Source organism: Colletotrichum paranaense, assembly GCF_030867605.1.
Source record: "Colletotrichum paranaense strain IMI 384185 chromosome Unknown Scaffold_17.1, whole genome shotgun sequence".
In the NCBI taxonomy this organism is placed as follows: Eukaryota; Fungi; Ascomycota; class Sordariomycetes; order Glomerellales; family Glomerellaceae; genus Colletotrichum; species Colletotrichum paranaense.
In genome coordinates this window covers 456,014-474,840 of record NW_026848975.1, presented here as the reverse complement: position 1 = coordinate 474,840, position 18,827 = coordinate 456,014, and the positions used below count along the sequence as shown (strand labels likewise).

The 18,827-nt window shown below is 48.9% G+C and overlaps 6 protein-coding genes across 6 annotated transcripts; 5 read left to right on the top strand and 1 right to left on the bottom strand.

Moving 5' to 3' along the window:
• Window positions 1-358: 358 nt before the first annotated feature.
• CPAR01_14972 (uncharacterized protein) lies at window positions 359-2,022 on the top strand (the record flags this gene model as incomplete). The annotated part of the gene is made up of 3 exons (XM_060499222.1): window positions 359-967; window positions 1,025-1,901; window positions 1,952-2,022. The coding sequence occupies 3 exons, from the start codon at window positions 359-361 to the stop codon at window positions 2,020-2,022; spliced, it is 1,557 nt and encodes a 518-aa protein (XP_060342147.1).
• A 1,032-nt stretch (window positions 2,023-3,054) lies between these two features.
• CPAR01_14971 (uncharacterized protein) lies at window positions 3,055-5,674 on the top strand (the record flags this gene model as incomplete). The annotated part of the gene is made up of 2 exons (XM_060499221.1): window positions 3,055-3,715; window positions 3,771-5,674. The coding sequence occupies 2 exons, from the start codon at window positions 3,055-3,057 to the stop codon at window positions 5,672-5,674; spliced, it is 2,565 nt and encodes an 854-aa protein (XP_060342146.1).
• A 730-nt stretch (window positions 5,675-6,404) lies between these two features.
• On the bottom strand, window positions 6,405-9,104 carry CPAR01_14970 (uncharacterized protein; the record flags this gene model as incomplete). Its single annotated transcript, XM_060499220.1, has 1 exon — window positions 6,405-9,104. The coding sequence occupies one exon, from the start codon at window positions 9,102-9,104 to the stop codon at window positions 6,405-6,407; it is 2,700 nt and encodes an 899-aa protein (XP_060342145.1).
• Window positions 9,105-9,787: 683 nt separating this feature from the next.
• Window positions 9,788-12,271, top strand: CPAR01_14969 (uncharacterized protein; the record flags this gene model as incomplete). Its single annotated transcript, XM_060499219.1, has 7 exons — window positions 9,788-10,152; window positions 10,213-10,273; window positions 10,368-10,829; window positions 10,890-10,988; window positions 11,052-11,120; window positions 11,173-11,290; window positions 11,733-12,271. 7 exons carry the CDS (start codon window positions 9,788-9,790, stop codon window positions 12,269-12,271), a joined length of 1,713 nt encoding a protein of 570 aa, XP_060342144.1.
• Window positions 12,272-13,839: 1,568 nt separating this feature from the next.
• Window positions 13,840-15,583, top strand: CPAR01_14968 (uncharacterized protein; the record flags this gene model as incomplete). The annotated part of the gene is made up of 8 exons (XM_060499218.1): window positions 13,840-13,921; window positions 13,978-14,044; window positions 14,108-14,158; window positions 14,217-14,413; window positions 14,464-14,795; window positions 14,845-15,150; window positions 15,209-15,340; window positions 15,398-15,583. 8 exons carry the CDS (start codon window positions 13,840-13,842, stop codon window positions 15,581-15,583), a joined length of 1,353 nt encoding a protein of 450 aa, XP_060342143.1.
• Window positions 15,584-16,902: 1,319 nt separating this feature from the next.
• Window positions 16,903-17,345, top strand: CPAR01_14967 (uncharacterized protein; the record flags this gene model as incomplete). The annotated part of the gene is made up of 2 exons (XM_060499217.1): window positions 16,903-17,237; window positions 17,294-17,345. 2 exons carry the CDS (start codon window positions 16,903-16,905, stop codon window positions 17,343-17,345), a joined length of 387 nt encoding a protein of 128 aa, XP_060342142.1.
• Window positions 17,346-18,827: the final 1,482 nt, after the last annotated feature.

The following is an 18,827-nucleotide window of genomic DNA, read 5'->3' as shown; positions in this document are numbered from 1 at the left end:
CATTCTAGGGGTTCCATGATCCCCAATGTCGCCCCCTGTGGGGCGCCTCAAGGGATTCGGAACATGGGGGGCCGCGACGGGCGGCGGCGCGTCCAGTTCTTCCCAACTCACGTCCCAGGTACCCTCAGGTACTTGCTTACCCCGTGGCCGTGCAGCAAAAGATACGTAACAATTTTAGAACCCGTGGCTGAGCAGTCGCATTGCCAGAGTCAATCAGAAACCACCAAAACATCCTTCCTTTTCTTTTCCCCCCTTAGCAGAGGAGCAGAAAATCCTCGAGCTTACTTGCAAACTCTCCTTTACATTTCACATCCATTGTTCAGATACCAGCGAGGCTCGACAGCCCGAACGAGTCATCATGAGGCTGCGCACTCGACCCTCCCCTTTGCTCCTCCTCCTTATCCCATCCCTCGTCGCTGGTCTCGCCGTCGAAACCAAGGACAAAAATGGCGGCAAGGCCGTAGCTTCCACCGAAAAGGCCACCGACTCGACCGTCACCTCTGGCATCAAGACCAGATACGGCACCGATCACGCGCCTGTCGATGGCAAAGATGGCATGCCCCACGAGGGTCCCTTCGTTGACCAGACCCGAGAGACCAAGAAAGAGAGTGCCGAAACAGATGGCAAGAAGGGATTGCCTCCCTTGAAGGGACGTCCGTCCGACCCAACTGTTGTCGATGGCAAGAAGATTCCCGAGACCAACGACGGTGTCATGAACGACAAGACACGCCAGAAGCCCAAGGAGGGAACCACGGGCACCGAAGGAGGTGTCAGCGAAAAGGATAAGGCGCGCAAGGCAGCCGAGGGCCGGACTGGCGAAAAGGCCGACAACAAGCCCGAGGCCCCCAAGGAGAAGCCCCCTCTGCCGCACAGTGAACAGGAGAAGCTTTCGAGCGAAAAGGACACCACCACTGGCAAAGAACACGATCATGATCACCACACTGCCGACGAGGTTGCGGGGCTCGAAGTGAGTTTCTTGGTTGCCATCCCATTGGTTGAGACGTGAAATGCTGACATGCAACAGAAACCTGCCGGCCTCCCTGACAAGCTCGACGACAAGCCCAACCCGCTCCCCAACTCGGCGCACAAGGACCACTTGGATCTTTCAAAGTCCAAGGGCAAATCTTCTTCCAGCCTCGACGACGAAGCTGAGGGTGTCATTCAACCCTTCCACTCCTTCGTCCTGTCTCTCACCATGATTCTCGTCTCCGAAGTTGGCGACAAGACCTTCCTTGTGGCTGCTCTCATGGCCATGAAGCATGATCGGATGGTCGTTTTCTCCGCCGCCTTTGGTGCTCTTTTGGTTATGACGGTCCTGTCGGCCGTTCTCGGTCACGCTGTCCCGACTTTGATCCCCAAGCGTGTCACCAGCTTCCTCGCTGCTGGTCTGTTCTTCGTCTTTGGCGCCAAGCTCCTTCGTGAAGGTTTGGGCATGGACCCTAATGAGGGTGTGACTGCCGAGCTACACGAGGTTGAGCGCGAGTTGGCCGAGAAGGAGAAGGAGGGTAAGAGACGGGGCTCTGCGGTGTCTCCCTACGCGCTGGAAATGGGCCTTAACGGCAGCAGGAAGTCTAGGTCTAAGAGCCGTTTCCCCTCGCCCCCGCGCTCGCCTTCCTCTTCGCCGCCTCGCAGCCCTTCTCCTGGTTCCGGTGGCATCAGAGGCTCTCTTAACGGTCTGAACAACCTCCTCGGTCTTCTTCTCAGCCCTGCTTGGGTCCAAACGTTTGTCATGACTTTCCTGGGTGAATGGGGCGACCGCAGTCAGATAGCAACGATTGCCATGGCTGCAGGACAGGACTACTGGTGGGTTATTCTTGGTGCCATGGTCGGCCACTGCATCTGCACAGGTGCTGCCGTTATTGGCGGCCGCGCCATCGCAGGCCGTGTCAGTCTCAAAGTTGGTAAGTTGTCATGACATCTACGCCACAAGCTCCTAGCTAATATATCACAGTTACGGTTGGTGGCGCTGTTGCTTTCCTGGTGTTCGGATTCATCTACTTCTTCGAGGCTTTCTATGCATGATCAACGAAGCCAATGTCTACTACGCGGTTCATTTCCTATAACCTTCTTACATGTATAGAATACGTCTTTCCTCGTGTCTCATCACCCTTCAGTGATGTGCAGCATTACAGCACACTCCACGTTCGTTACCTACAAATTATTAATTACAAGTGTGTGGTCTTCCAGCCGGTCTATGACCCTGATACAGGATGGGGACTAAGGGTCTGGAAGACTACACGCAGCAGACCGTCTCCTACACTGTCTGGCCATGTATACGAAATTAACGGTAAAGGGGAAAGGGATTCTCCTTGGAAAACTCAGTACGCAATCCATGGGTTGCAGCGGAAAGTCGAAAAAAGAAACAGAGCGTGGAGATGTCGAATTATGTACAATAGGAAGGTCGCTGGCCATGGGGCATAGGGTGGGAGTTCAACGGAATGCAAGAGGTCTATCTTTGGGCTTGCCATGCTGTCGAAGAGGCCTTGACTCGGTTGTTCATCGTATATGATTGTTTGTCTTCAGTCCACCCTCCGGTGTCCTCCTCTTCCGTGCAAAATGCTCCGACGTTTACTCAGCCGATTCCACAACAGACCGAATGAACCACCATCGCCAGTTAGTATACATTCGCGTATGTCGATTGATTTTAATCACTTTGCCTTCGCTAAGACGAGACAAGCACGTCGTCATGGTTGATTTAGTCTCAAGCTAAGGTAGTAGCGGAATCAGCGCCATCTTGGTCAGCAAATCGAAATCCCGTTTGGTAGCTCAGGAAACAGCTGACCCCACACCTTCTCGCTCAGTTGTACAAAACGATTCCATCATCACCAACATCCTCTTAAAACCCTCTTAAACATTGAACCTTTGTCTTATACAACTGTTGCAACTCCAACGAAATCAAGCCTTATCATTCCAATTCTTCTCACACTCTGAAGTGGCAACTTTCGCACCATTCAGCATATGCCAACATAAGCCTTTGTTGCGGCACCATCTCCACTCCACTAACGAACGTTCGCCTGATCCGAATATCGTCAACTTCGATCTCCAATCTATTGAATGCTCCCAAGAACCAAGAGACCCGAAGCCGTCTCATTCGGGGGCCTCGCCTCCGCCACTAACCTCCCACGCGTCGCGCAGCTCGTACAGAAGCGCAGACAGACCAACCCCAACCCACGACTATGTGAGCGGTGCCAGGATTGGGACGTCCCCGACTTTGCTGCCGGCCTGGGATCCAAGGCACACCACTACCTCTCTTTGGAGAACATTACACTTCGATCGTCAAATTGTCTCTTTTGCTGCGCGATCGCCGCGGCTGTCGAGGCGCGCCGGCGGGAAGATGACTGGTTACATGACTGCTCCGAAGCCTGCTTGTTCGTTACAGTCCAGGGCCCTTTCTTCCTTGACTCGGGATTAGCTGAGGACCAGAAGTATCGGTTGTTCGCCTCTTCCGATGATGAAGTTTCTGTGAGGTTGTTTCTGGAATTGACTCTGAGTGCCGTGCCAGACAAGTCGAAGCCGGAGGCTTTGGATTCGCTCTCATCTCCTTTTGCGGTCACGCCTCAGTTTCTCTTCAGATACTCGACAGGCGAACCTCAGAGACTCCAGGCGATTGAAGGTTGGGAGGCTGAACATTTTGACGTTCAGACATTGAAGGTTTGGATTGATGGCTGCGAGATTCTTCACGGCCACCACTGCGTGAGCAAGTACAAGTCGATTGGTAAGTGGCCATGGGTAGCTCATCTCTGCGCGCATGAACTCTGACAGGACAACAGATCATCTACCTATCGGTTTTAGGGTCATCGATGTTCATGGAATGAAGATTGTTAGGCCGTCCAGGCCGGTCCGCTTCGTTGCTCTCAGCTACATGTGGGAAGCTTCCCAGGCATCGGGACATGCCCAACTGGAAACAACTAACGCAGAGGACCTGGAAGCTCCGGGGAGCCTCAAGTTTGTCAAGCTACCGCGCATTATCTTAGACGCGATATCTCTTTGCAGGGATCTCGGAGAGAGCTATCTATGGGTGGACCGTCTTTGCATTGTCCAGGATGACGAGCGATCGAAGCCCGACCAGATAGACGGCATGGACCGGATCTACCAGTCTGCATCCTTCTCAATCCTGGCCGCGCTGAATGATCGACAGGGTAATGGATTTCCTGGATATGCTGGCAACCCTAGGAGGCCTCGCGCCTCCTTATGGTGCCCGCCGCGGAACCGGAACGTTGGGAAGGGTATTGACCCGAACGGTCTGCAAACAGTAGTCGACGCATCACTGTGGAATCGGAGAGGATGGACGTTCCAAGAGAGACTACTTTCCAGGCGCAGCATCTTCATCACGGAGCATCAGGTCCTGTTCCAATGCTGTCGGGGTCACGCCGCCGAGGAACTTACTTGGGGACGTGGACGACATGAAGTTCCGACAATCGTGTTCAGTAAGGAAGCAGATCCACCACAAGCAGAGGAGTCCATCGATGAACACGATTCAGAAGCTCATCATACAGCTCAAGAAGACATGGACGAATCAATAACCGAGAAGAAACCACACCGCATGCCCAGCATCCCCGGCTTCTATCGCCGAGCGCTTCACAGCAAAGACGCACCAGTCAAGCTACGAGACCAAGTATCCCTCGCAAACTACTGCCAATGGGTAGAAGACTATACATCACGACAGCTCTCGCGCGAAACAGACATTCTTAATGCCTTCGCGGGCGTCGGCAACGCCGTAGGCGAATCCATGCGCACAAAGATGACGTTCGGCCTGCCGGACATGTACCTCCCTCAAACTCTCATGTGGAGCCACACTGGTGCCGTCCGACGTCGAGATGACGCCGGTTTGAGGATACCGAGCTGGAGCTGGGCGGCGTGGTCGTCGGTTGAGGGAGGGAGTGCCGCGAGTTATCGGTGGATTCACGGCGATGCGCGACTATACGATACTAAGCTCGTGCGGATCGTGACGCTGGTGCAGTTTCACGTACACGATGCCAGACGCGTCTCCCCAAAGCATGAAGACGACGGGAATGGACTGCGTAAAGTCAAGGTGACGGAGCGGTGGCTGGGCAGCTGTGTACAACTGGCCCGGATGAGCGAGATCGAGAAGCTGCCGCCTTTACAAAGGAAGATGGCCGGGGGCAAGTTCAACGTCCCTGAAGAGATCAACGAGAAGTACACTTCCATGTGGCGCGAGTGTCCTCACAGTCCGTGGGAGGCTCTCGCGCACGTGGAGCTCGATCCGGAGGCTGTCGAGGTAGCGGCTGGCTTACCTGGGGCGCTGGTGTTCAACACGACTGTTGCCTCGCTACGAGTCGGGCGGGACCGGAGGATGATGGGCGCGAGGAGGGGTGATTGCGAGGATGCCGAGATTTTGGATATGATGGGGAGACACGTAGGGTGTCTGGATAAGATGGACACCCGTTGGATTTCAGGACGAAAAGGAGCGAGGGATCGGAGGATGTTGCTCGATTTCATCGTGATTAGTGCTTCTGTTGACACGGAAGTCAGTGAGAGCAACGAGTGGGCGTTTATTGAGGGGCAGTTTCATGAGATGTGGCGGTTTAATGTTATGCTTGTTGAGAGGGTGCCGTGTACGCCGTTTGTTGCGAGGAGGGTTGGGGTGGGATATGTGTGGCTTAGCCAGTGGAAGGACTGTAATCCTCGTTGGGAGACTGTAGTTCTGTGCTGAAGGGAGCGCGTCAGACTAGACATAACGGGAGTCGAATAATGTTCGAGTTCAAATGCTCCTTGGCCTTACTATACTATACGCACCTGAGTCTATACTTCAATCTAGAGTAACTCTTGGTCACTTTCGGGGAAGTTGAAGGTACCATCTTCTCTGTCGCTTTCACTCGGAACGTGGACGTTGTCAAAATAGGTAGCGTGACCCAGTGATTCTGCGTTCGGCTTCTGTTATTACATAGCTTTCTGTGCCCCGTTACCCGGGATCTGAGGGAAGCGGAGACGGACCAGTAACCAGCCTAATTACTATATGGTGTCGGCGTAGGGGGCTCGATCTATCAGTCTGAGATTCGGAAGTCGACGCGGCTTGACTGCATGCATGGTTAGTGGCTCAGCCCAGGGCAACCTGGTACTCCTGAATGCCCGATAGTAGCACGACACCATGTCGCTCACGTAAATTGCACTCTCCCCGCTAGCTAGATTTCTCTAAATATATCTTTCTGAAGAGACTATTGTATTATTGAATTAAATGCCGTACTCTAATCCGTGGTCGTATTCCTTTGTATGTGCTAGTAATGTCATGCCAAACGCCCTATCTCATTGCTTGCCCACGAGAAATCAGACTAAGACGTGATATTCTCCCAATTTTCAATGTTCTCACCTCCCATAGGTCATGTCGGCATCAAGCGTCTGAATGCAAGCTTGTCTACTGTCGTTGTCAGTATTAATGAATATTGTCAATTGTCGGAGTCGAACCATGGCAAATTGGGTGATTCAGGCTTACCCTCTTGAGACTGAAAGGTGAGAGTGAGATGGCTGATGACATCTTGTTTCAACTCCTTTTGCAGCTGAGCCGGATCAATGGGTATGAAGGGAACTGGTTCTGAAAAACGACTGTCCCCATGTACGGCCGATAAGATAGCAGCCCGGAGTTTTGACGAATTCGTACGGTTGAGAAGAGACTTTCTCTTGATAGTTAGGCACTCATCCATTGACTGGGATTGGTCGAATTCCCACGTGTCCTCTCCGACGTCAACAACGATACAAACCTTTTCTCTGTTCTCGTTATGAATCCACAGGACTATCTTGCAATCAGTTGGAATATTTTCTCTGGTATACCTGTGCGGCATGTTCAGACTGCTTCGTTGCGGCGTGCCTTCCTCAGAACAACGATTGTATTCTTCGTCATACTCTCCGTCTTCGAGTAACTTCCATATCTGCGCTTTCCCATCCGAAAATCTGGAGCGTTTGAAGATCTTCTTTGCCACGCAAGCCTGGATGAGGAAGTCTGTCTGGCCCGAATAATCCGTGACATCTCCGCTAATAGCCAATATCCGTTGACGAGTGACGAGGGTGATGAACTGCCGATATTGGTTCATGTGATTGAAGTGGAGACTGTAGTTCTGTAGTAGATTTTTGAAACGAAGTATCAGAGTCGTTGTTCCGTCTTCGGCCTTAGCGAAAAAGTTTGCCGACGTGAACGAGATCGAACGGCATTCACTAGAATCCATCATAGACTCGCGTCCATGTAAATTGAGGTCGATTGTTATCTTCTCGTGTTTGTAAGATCCCCCTGGCTGGGCGAATAACAAAGCCTTCGACTCGTCTCTGTACACCCCGATCCGGGCTGGTGTCTGTTCCTGCAAGGACAAGTTGCTGCGAAAAATAGACCATCCTTCACAACCGCAATTCATTTGGTCCTGTCCAGTAGGCCATCTGCTTTCGATCGGGCGTTGAAATTCTTCAAGGCATTCTCTCATGGTACCTCTGGAGCTCGCCTCGATGCTCAGCATTTGACGCAACTTCCTGATGATTGCCAAGACTCGCGGCTGCCACTGTTTCTCAAGCTCCGTGAGCTTATGTTCAACAGCAGACCGAAGCTGTAGGCCTTCCGAGCCTAAGTACCAGAAAGCAGGGCTACTCGATTCTCGTCTGAGGTTCGACTGGAAAGACTCCCATGATGACTTTTCGAAGTCGGTATCGATAAACACGATGATCTGAAGCAATACGCATGCCATGGACCATATGTCATATCCAACTGATTGAGATCCAACATTCAGCCCTCTCTGAGTATCCGGCGGAGCGTATTCAGCTGTTGCTGGACGTGCTGTTGATAGAGCTGCATGTCCAAAGTCGGTGAGGTAAAGTATGACTCCTTCATTATCATCTTTGTCCACAAGAATGTTGGCGGGTTTGATGTCGAGCGGACCGCAGGACTGTCTCTGCTCATGAAAATTCACGACAGCACTGACAACCTTCAACATCGCCTTCCAAAGGAAATGGTCCGTGAAGTTTGTTACCGTGTTCTTTGAGTTCGTTCCTCGTGGAAGTTCACGAGTCCCTGAAGTAATCATGTCTAGGCTGCAATAGTGTCGTTTATATAACAGCTCAATTACCTCAAAGTCGGCCCCCACATCACGAAAGGCGAACAGTAGTTTCGCGACATTCGGGTGATTTGACATATGAAGGGCAATGCTGACTTCTTTCTTCGCTGCGTTGATGTATTTCTTTTCAACCTTGGCGTACGAGTATACTTTTCTGAAGATCTTCCGAGCGTAAGTAGCATTGTTAGCATCTGCTGGATTGGTCGTGTCCGTCAAAATAGTATGAAAAACTAGAAGGGGAAAACGAAATACCTCAGACTCATTCCACTTCGGATTGGCATAGTCAGGATGAATTTTAGAACTGTAGAATTTCGGATTTTCGCTGCTAGGCTTAATACTATTCAGAGCAGTGAGATTTATGAATGGCATATTCTTTTTGCTCATGTCTTGCAGGGCCTCCGGATCAAATACCGTGCCGTCTTCCTTCATATCATGAACTCTCAAAACGCTTTTCTTTAGATCGAAAGCATCCCTGAAAGCTCGTACCCGACACCTGTTGCACACATCTCTGAGATGGTCGACAGGTATCCATTTGACAGGGCCATTGCTTGTGCGTGTCTCGCATAGGGCACACTGGCCCGGTTGCGTGGCCAGTCTCCCGAAGATGTTGTCGGCGATTATATCCGTTGATAAGGATTCGTCGGTAGCAAAGTCTACTAGACGGTCTGCTTGAACGAATTCTGGGTGTCTGGATATGTACAGACACCCGCACAAGACCAGGATGGCAAGGTCCTCCAGTCTCTCCTTGCGGGGGCAGACCCATGCGGCGTCCTCACTCGATGTCGTTTCGAGGCGGCTGTTCCTTGGTGGAGGCTCGCATAAGTTGCAGGTGCACCTGAGAAAATGACTGCCAGTCGTAAATGCCGATCTCAAGTTCTCTGGAGTTGGTAGCATCGCTCCTTTGTCGTCGGACGGGCCTTCGTCTCGCAGTTGACCGCCCGTCCTTTTTGTCTCGCTTCGAAGTATGTTCAGTAACTCATCGTTTTTGCAATTAGCTTCCCGTGCGCATTGTCTGAGAAGTTCAGCGGCCTTTTGCCTCTGATTATTATTCATTGCAGCGAGTCGGTAGTGAAGTCCTCGATAAAGGCATGGTCTTGACGGGCGGGATGGGATCGAGCCCGAGTCTCAACTTGATTTTCGCGACGCGGCGAGCTTCAGCTAATGCAGATAACCACTAGGAGGTGGCGGGCAAGAGACGAGACGCGTTGTACGGCAGTACAGCTCAAAGTTACGGAAATACTTTGTCTGCTTTGCTGCTAAAAATGACACCGCCACATGGCGGTTTGAATGCAAGGAGCCCTGGGGCACTTTCTGAAGTAGGTAAGATGAAAGCCCAAGAGGCTTTGCCTCCCGGTCTTACGTGTGTTTGCATGCTCCAAACAGGCAGGTGGCACAGTGGTCAGGTTGGTTGCCAACGATACGATATCACATGAGGCTCTCATTGGTGGGGATTCCAAAATTTGTCTCAGCCTGCTCAACTGCTCGTCAGGCAACTGGTTGCCTCGATAATCCTAGTCAAGTGCTCTGCAGGAAGATTTTGTACAGGGCATTGGCCGACATGAATGTTGCAAGATGGATGGGACACCAAATGCAGGCTCGGGCCGTATGTGTGTGGTAGAAGCGTAAATAATGATGACGGCCCTCCACCTGCTGTCTTTGAGCTTGATCACTGTCCTGCGTAAAAGCTCAACAAAACCGTGCTTCGATCATCAGATCGTATAATTACAAGGCACAACATGGAGTCAAGGGCGAACGGGCACGCGAGGCCTCCAACGAACACGAATGGCATAGCCCTCAGCCGGTTGACTTCAACCTCTCACCCTCCTCACGATCGACATACCGGTCGGGATCATCAGGGCTTCCCCTCTAACAATTACCATGAAAACAATGACACAGCATCGCAAAGATATTCGAACGCCAACCGAAATCGCCGACGAGAGCCTTCACGCCATCTTACCGCCATTGATGTAGCAGCACTCATCATTAACAAGATGATTGGTACGGGCATATTTGTTGGCCCATACATAGTACTCATCAATTCACCCAGTAAGGCTTTTGCACTTGGATTATGGTTCTGCGGTTTGGGCTATACAATCCTTAGGTAAAGTCACATTTCCTAGCAAGCACTCATTTCTCCATTAGTCGCTGATGCCTCAAACAGTATGATCATGTATCTCGAATTTGCTCGGAAACTTCCATTCACTGGGGGGGAACTTGTTTATGTGAGTTCGAATCATTTTCCCGACAAGGCTTAATACAATCGAAGCCAAATGCTCAGAACTCCAGCCTGTAACTTCACTCACAGATGCTTGATAGCTTGACGATATGTTTCATCGATATCCTTTATTGGCAACTACTCTCTACGCATTCTACTTCGTTTTCGTCTATACAACGAGTACGAATGCCATGCAATTTGCCGCACAATGCTTACTAGCATCAAGCGGCCAAGTCAGTTTGAAAGACATCCAGGCTCTTGATGGAAATGTCCTACGCTTTCTCGCAGTCGCTGTCACTACCGCAATTTGCATGATGCTTTACCTGTCAAATTCCAACTCCCGCTTGATCAACAGAGTCACTGCTCTCTTGAAGCTCATTCTACTCCTAGTAATTGCATGTTTTGGCATCTCGTTTTTGAGTAAAGGCAATTCTCATACAGATGACTGGCATAAAGGACCTTCTGACTCGAAGCTGGAACCCCGGGACATTGCAAAACCAAAATGGCAGACTGCATTTATTACGATCTTATACAGCTTTCATGGATGGGAGAACGCTACTTTAGTATGTTGATCTCGCTTGATAACCAAAGCGATTGCTCGCGCAAAGTTCTGACTTTATCAGGTGTCTGGAGAAATTCCGTCTTTCTCTGTATTGAAGAAGGGAACTCAATGGGCTGTGACGATTGTTGGCGTAGCTTATCTACTCATTGCTATACTCGTAGTAAGTTTTCCATCATCAACAGGACCACATTCAAACTTGCTCTAACAAGTGTCACCTTTTCAGTCTTGCGCCTTCAGTTGGGATCAGGCTAAAGAAGACGACCCCAAGTACCTTCAGAATTACGCCGTAGTTGTAAGGCATAACAAAGCGTGAGATATCTAGAGTAAGCTTACAAATCTGTCAGTTTTTCGATGGTCAAGACACCGATCAGCCATCTCCAAAAGCAGCTGTAGCGACCGCAGTCCTCATAGCCCTCTCGGCCATTGGAAGCATGATAAGTGTTACCTACACCTGCGTTCGAGGTACGATCTTCAGCCTCAGCGCGGCTATCATTAGTTGTCTCAGCAGTATCTCTAACTAAGTTGGAACTGTGTAGTTAAGCAATCCATCGCTTGGAGCAATGTTTTACCTTTTTCTGATTATTGGAAACGACCGGGGCCACTCAGATCTCAGAGACAATTAATACCTCGTGGTGATCGTTACACTCCACTGCGTGCCAAGATGTCAATTGAGAAGGATGATGGGTTTGCTTATCCAGGCACACCAGAGGGAGGCATAGTTTTGCATTGGATTGTGACCATATTCTATATATGTGTCACGGCGCCGATCAATGAAATTAGCAACGCTATCACTTTTTCGGCCGATCTTCTTGTTTATGGCCATTTTATCATTGAAGGTGAGTGCTCAAACCTGGGCAGATCAGCCATAATGACATGTGCTTATCTCAATCCTGATGCATCTTAGCTGCCGTCGGCTTTGGATTCATATGGTTTAGGCCAGTCGATGATCGATTGAAGCCTCGCGGGTATCCTGCCGTTGGCTGGTTTCCCGAAAATTCGCCCCCGCCACAGACTTGGTGGACTAGACGTCGAAGAACCTTTGACTGGTCAATCGGCGCGCTGACAGACGGCGCTATACAGGTTCTCCTGGGAGCATTCATTTGCTCAGGCAGTCTGTTTCTCATAGCCATAGATGCGTGGACGGGTCCGCAGGCAACCTTTGCCGATTTTGTCCACCTAATAATCATGATTTCCCTCATGATTGTTGGTTGCTTCTACTGGTGGTTCTTAATCAGAAAAGCCTCCGCCGAGGAAATCTACAAGTTGTTCGGATACCAATTCAGGCTCCTGAAACATGGAGTCGATGATAACGAAGACGCAGAAAGAGTATGCTCTTTCTGTCAGGATTTCCAGGACATGAGAGAGTCGAGAGAGATAGACCTGAATCACCGCCACCCTCATCATGGATTCCTGGATTTCGTTGAGATAGAGGTATGTGGCTAGGAATTCACTGCTACAGCTCTCATACCCGCTGGTTCCATACAACGTACTAATTATAAGCGTACAGCGCCATGGAAATTTGGATTGACATAACCACCGGCTTGTGTTAAAGAATATAGGACATAACTATCTTAAAGTCTTTCTACATATGAATGGTCTCTTTCATAGGATTCATCATGATCCCTCCTTGCTTGATATTTGATTCTGTCGGAACATGCAGACAGGCTTTGATCTATTAGCTACTATTAGCTGGAGTCAAATCAATCGAATACCTTTGGATTCTCTCACATGTAGGCGCATCCGCGGCTACTTTAGAATCGTGGAAGTTGAATGGAGTCTGCATACCGTTCCCAAAAGCTATCGAGAAGACTCGTTTTGTATCGCGGCGTACTTACGGAAATTCAGCCATGGCCTTTTTTTTTGATATTTTTTTTTAATTCTTTCATGGGACTTTTGCCTTGTCGCCAGGTGTGAAGTGTGTTTGCAGTTCGGGTAGCTCCAACATAGACCGGTGCCGCTTTTTCTGCAGGTGTGGGAGGGGCGCCTCTGCTAGTCCGCCTCGTTTTGCATTTGCTACCCGAAGCTCGAGCCTTGATGCAGGATTTCGGTGTGTATTTGCCAAGAGACATTATTTAAAGCTGATAGGGTACATTGGAGGCTGGGGGCATGACATGACTTTCTCCAAAAGCATTTAAGGCTACATGCCCGTGGTGGAAATCCAACACCAGTCGCGGGGAAACGCAGCCATCATATCAGCTATGCCTGCAATATTTTTCAACCGACGTTCCTCGTTGGTGACAACCGACATATCTTTCTATATCGATATTGCACATCTTCAAGCATGGTTAGAACAGAAGTATCCGCCAAGGCTTGACAGAGACAACGATAGGTGGGTCTACGACTACTATATCAAGGTCAGCTTCCATTGCAAGGCTCTAAATACGTCCGCCCCCAAGTGCAGTACTGACAGATCCTATCACGTAGGCAGTGGACGATGGCAGCGGCGACCATAGAGTCTGGGCACCGGAGAAAATACCAAGTGTAAGAATGGCCAACTCTATGTAATTATCAGGCAGAGATTGATGTGACTGGCATTGTACAGAGTGTCATCCGCGAGTGGAAAGACCTTGCCAACAAAGCCAAGGACTTTTCGTAACCACTGCCACTGCTGCCTGAAACCAAATTCTTGTGTGACGCACCATGCGATAGTGGCGTAAAACGGGATACGGGAGGATTGCCCCCATACGGGATATGACTGGTTCTTTGAGCGGAGCTTCCAGCAAGGGTTTGCCAGAATGGTTCGCCATCATCGAAAATTCCAAGCCTACCGCATGTGTACACAATTCCGTTGGATGTAGTCGAATGCCAAGTTCTCCGATTCTTCGGTGCCTTGATGAAATTATGCCTTGCAAGACTACATGCGCATACCTAAAGTAGCCACGCTGACTACAGGTGACCACAAAAGTAAGCAGGCTGGAATGCACTGAAGGCGATCACACTTGCGCCGAATCTCTACAAAACGAACAACTGATGGCTATCAACCACTGCCATTGATTTGAGTTTCAGGCAACATGCCAACGACGGGCCACTTTAACATGCTAGGAGATAAGTCACAATTTTCGGCTTCATCAGCTGTGAGAGCTTGGAATTTAAGTACGAATTCTTGGATAAAGGTCTGGAGGGCGATGCCTTGTGCTAAACCAACATAGAGCGTTTTTGCCCCGCAAACTTGAACTCTTCAGATAACCAAAATGAGGGGGAACTACATCGGTTCCTGTGAGTCCTGTACCGGCAATGAGGCCCGATTACACGTTCTAGTACTTATTTGGTACTCATCAGAATAAACCCCGACGAGGAGTCTACGCAATCTGGCAAAACCAGCAAGTTAATGTAAGTGGCCAATCTGTAGATCATCTAGGATGCGGTGAGCATTGTTGACACCCAGTAGGATCATTCGCCAGTCGAATTCCCAAGGATCCTTGATGATCAGCGAGGAGGGCTTGAAAACGATTCTCAATGATCTTTCGCCGTTCGATGGTTTCCATAAAGTGCTTGAGAGTTTTAGCCCTGATGGTTCAGGTTGCTACGTTGACAGATTTGGCACTTATCTGAGCCCTCAGTTCTGCCCCTTCAGGACCTCAAGAAGTAAGCTTCATTACCCACACAGCATCAGACATGCACTAAAGGAAGCGCAGGGCTTGAATCAAGTCTTATTTTCAAGTATGTAGAGGAAAACAATCGCCCGTTTCATGATTCAAGCAAGCAGAGTGGGGTTTCAAGATGGTCAGTTAGACACCAGGGGGTTTACCAATCCCGAATATGCACCCACGGAAAAGACGACTACATGACAATACTGATCAACCCTTCCTACCACCTTTGGAATATGATCAAAGAAAACTATACCACAAAAACTAAATTGGAAGATGACGATGACCATTGGTTAACCATGATCACTTTGGCATTCGCAAGCTTGACAAAAAATTGGGATGCGTACATATCGTGTCTTCACCGCGCTGTGCTAGAGATAGTAAGCTACTACAACTTTGTTTCAAGGCGATTACTAAAACATCCGTTAGAGACTAGATGCAAAAATCACGGATCCTCATTGTTCGAACATTGGGGAGGCTAATACTCAGAGCTTAAAGGCAGCTCTTGCCCTCATGGACAGACTGCAAACAGCGACCCATGTCCTTGAGGGCAACATATTGACAATTCAGACCGTTCAGCAAGGAATGGGCGCAAAGCCAGTACGATGGTCTTTACAGCAACTTGAGGGCGAGGACAAGTTGTCAGACACTGCGGAGGCGGTGATAAGAGATCTCGAGTTCCGGAAGAGACATGTTGTTTTGATTATAGCAAAGCTGGAATCTGTCACTGCAATGGTAATGTAGAACCTAATATTTATATGTTCTGATCACTGACCTAGACGGTATGGTTCAGGTTCGAGATCTCGTCAATCTCCGCAATACTCACATAATTGAGCGCATGACGGCGAGAAGCATCTTCGAGGCATATACTATGCGCATTTTGGCCCTGCTTACCCTCTGCTTTCTTCCCCCAACCTTTGTGGCTGTAAGTATAGCATACGTTGTTGTATCAGTGCGAAACTCTTGCTGATCATTGAGACAGGGGTTCTTAGACATGGACTATGTTGATGTCAAGTCTGTGAACGGCATGCTGAAACTCAACATCGAGCCAGGCCTTTGGCTCTATCTCGCTGTGACAATCCCTTTGTTGTTGGTAATAATAGCTAGCTATCTGGTGTGGGATAGACGCAACGTGCGGAAAATCGTCGAGAAGGACAGCTTCGTCTGATTTATAGGGAATCGGGCCTTGATCAAGTCGAAGCCACTTTACCGTAGAGCGTTGATCCCATTTCCGCCCCAAGCCAGGGTCAACGTACGGGAGACAGCATCGTCGGTCTCATGGTCCAAACCATGATCGAAACAGGCTCAGCTAGGCTTAAAGGCTATGAGGGGGGTGACGGGGGTCTTTTCAAAGGCATGCGCCAGCTATTGGCTTGATTCTGGGGGTTCGAATTTGAACCATGCGCTTTCATTTCCGTTTCGCTCAACAGACAGAAAAGTCTCTTTTTCGACATCACCCATAATCTGTATGCTGTTCTGAAGGTTCTGAGGGTCTTGCGATCTATGTCGGCAACATTTTTTCTTCATTCTGATGATGGAGGGCTGGTATACACAACATATCATAATGAAGTCATATGAGACTGCATCAAGATATTTAATGGTGGCTCTGCCTTTCATCCACTTCTACTCCGTTATCGTTCTGCCTGTGCAACCCATCCTTAAACATACTCGAAGTCTAAAGTTGGCAATGATCTTAGACGAAGATTTCAATGTAACGGATACCACAAGAGCTCGTGACTTCTAGCTCTTATTGCGACTTTTTTAGACTTGGCATCACTTCTCAAGAATCTGCTAAGTTTACTACAGATAGGGGGGACATATCTACTATACTTGCAAAAGTAAATGTCGAGTCGCTATCAGGTAGAATGTACTGCAGAATGTACCAATCGTCGTCTTGACAATCATCCAGAGGATTTTGCTAAAATCCCTTCAAAGGTGTTTACTAGCTTTTCATTAGTAGCATTCTGAGCGAGGAAAAGGGCGAGTCAGGCACAGGCCCGTTAGTAGTTACGCCTCTCGGTTTCGGGAACCAATCCCCTAGAATAGATAGACGAAGCCGAATTACTCGCACATCTCGCATCAAATTTCGGCCATCCCGTAACTTCAAACTTTGTAATCCCTAGAATTACTAGCTCTTGTAAGTCTTAATTATACTACGTTGACCATCAGTACATGAGCTCGCAATGGCCCCACATAGCCCATGTTCAAAGCATGCCGATTATCCGCACAACTTGATGGATGCGAGCAAGTAGCAATCTATGAGATAGCAGACTATGAAAACCTTCACGATTGTAACGATACGCGTGACTTTGATGAGTTCTTGATCTACAAACATGAGAAATTCGAGCCTTAGATGCCTTTTGTACATGCATGTCGCTAACGACACTACATAAACCAAGCTTTGCCAAGCCAGAGTTAACACTAAACCCTCTATTCTCTTTCAATTATTACTATCACTTATTTTACTATTATTCAATTACTTCCAAAATGAAGCTCGCTCTTCTTCTTTCCGCCGTGACCACCGCCTCAGCCTGGTCAGTAACATTCCACGACCACGACCAATGCGCCGGCGGTACGACATTCCACTACGGTGGTGGCTCCAACACGGGAACCGAACACCTCGCCCAGTGCTTCACCATGACGAGTATCAACAAGAGCTTTGCCAATTATGACGCAAAGAGCGTCAACATCGTCTTTGGAGGCTGCACAATCGACATTTTTACGGATCGACTTACACGGCCCGGGCTTGCAGGTTGCGTGGCGTCCATCAGCGATCCTACCAACTGGCAGCGTATCAATCAGGTCCAGGACGGATGTGTTCAGTGAGTTGTCCTGCGTCGGAGCTACATGTTGTTATTGACTATTAACGCTGTTGCAGATTATCGAGCTCCAAGCTTGGGAAGTGGCAAGCTTGGTCTGTGTCCTGCTGATGAATGTCCTGTCAAGGATACCACAGAGGAACTTAAGGGTTGTTGTTAAATTATGAATTTGTCCATCGTCATAGTTAGTTACTGTACTGTAACACACAAGAAATATTGGGAGAGACCCGTCAGGTACCAGTCGGTATTATATCCATCATGCTGTATGCGTCTATACTGACGGCGGTTTTGGTGCGGTCACGTCAGGCATGTTGCTTCATCGTTGGTAAAAGTCTTATGCGAACTACAAAGTCTCTGATTTCATTGCTTTTTCATGTACCCTTAATAAAGCAGGTCTTCAAACTTAGTAAGACCAAACACCCAATGAGCCCTGTAGTGAGATATGTAAGACCTTATCTAGAATACGCATACCACCGCTGTCGGACCTCGGCATGCTAAGATAAGTACAATATTCAAATTCGCAGACTACTTTTCAGATTTCTGCCCAGCAACCAAGAAAGAAGTTACTGGAAGACCATAGTGACTGATTTTCGTCTTTGTGCTGTTTCTACGCTTTAGACATCTTTTTGCGTCACCTCAGACAGGCTGTTCTGGCTAAAGGCTGGCTTCTAGTAATGGTATCAGACAAAGGCTCCATTAGCACACACATCAGTGATGATGCACTCATAAAGAATAAATGGAGAGAGACGAGAAGATTGTTTGTCTGAATTCTTTGTGCATACGCAGATTCCTTCTCAAGATACCTCGCAACCAGTCAGCGTGTGAGCTGGTGCAGTGAACACACAGTTGCAGTGAACAACTGAGCAAGGGCAGCGAACATTAAATATTGAGATAAGCTGTATAAAAGAGCCTCCAGTGCAACAAGGCTCCCTTAAGTTATCACCCACGCAAGAGCATTTGAGATTTAAGAGGGCGAACTGGATGTCTTTCCTGTCAATTTTAGTCTTCATCTCCACACATATACACACACCCAAACACATACACGAAGAATACCAGCAACTAAAGAAAGTACAGCCTCAAATAGCCATTACTTACTGCAGACCAATAATATGACGAAGCACATCGATATGAACCCCACCCTGGAGAAGTCTGCGACAAAGGTTGAACTTGTCGACAAGAATGAATGCGGCAAGTGTGGTAAGAACTACGCCGGAAGCGCCGACGTCTGCACCTGCAACGACTCATCCTAAGCTAATGGCCGAGAAGGAAGTTGTAGAAGGGCCTTGACGTTGACGTCACAGTTCTTTCAAGCCTCACTTGAGCCTAAGTTGGAATGATTCGGCCTGACGTTCACATGTTAGCGTTGCGCTTTGGATGTCCGTCACACTATTACGCTGGAAATCGTGCTGTGGTGCATTTATTGTGGCATTTAATGCTTGGCGCTCAGTTATGAGAGCCTAGGAGGTTCGGTATTAGGCATGGAAAAAGATGGGTTTGCAGTTTTGTCATTCTTTCACTTGAGATATCACAAAATAGAATGAGGAGTATATTTCTTTGAAATGCGCAATCGAGCACACGTAGGGACCAGGATAC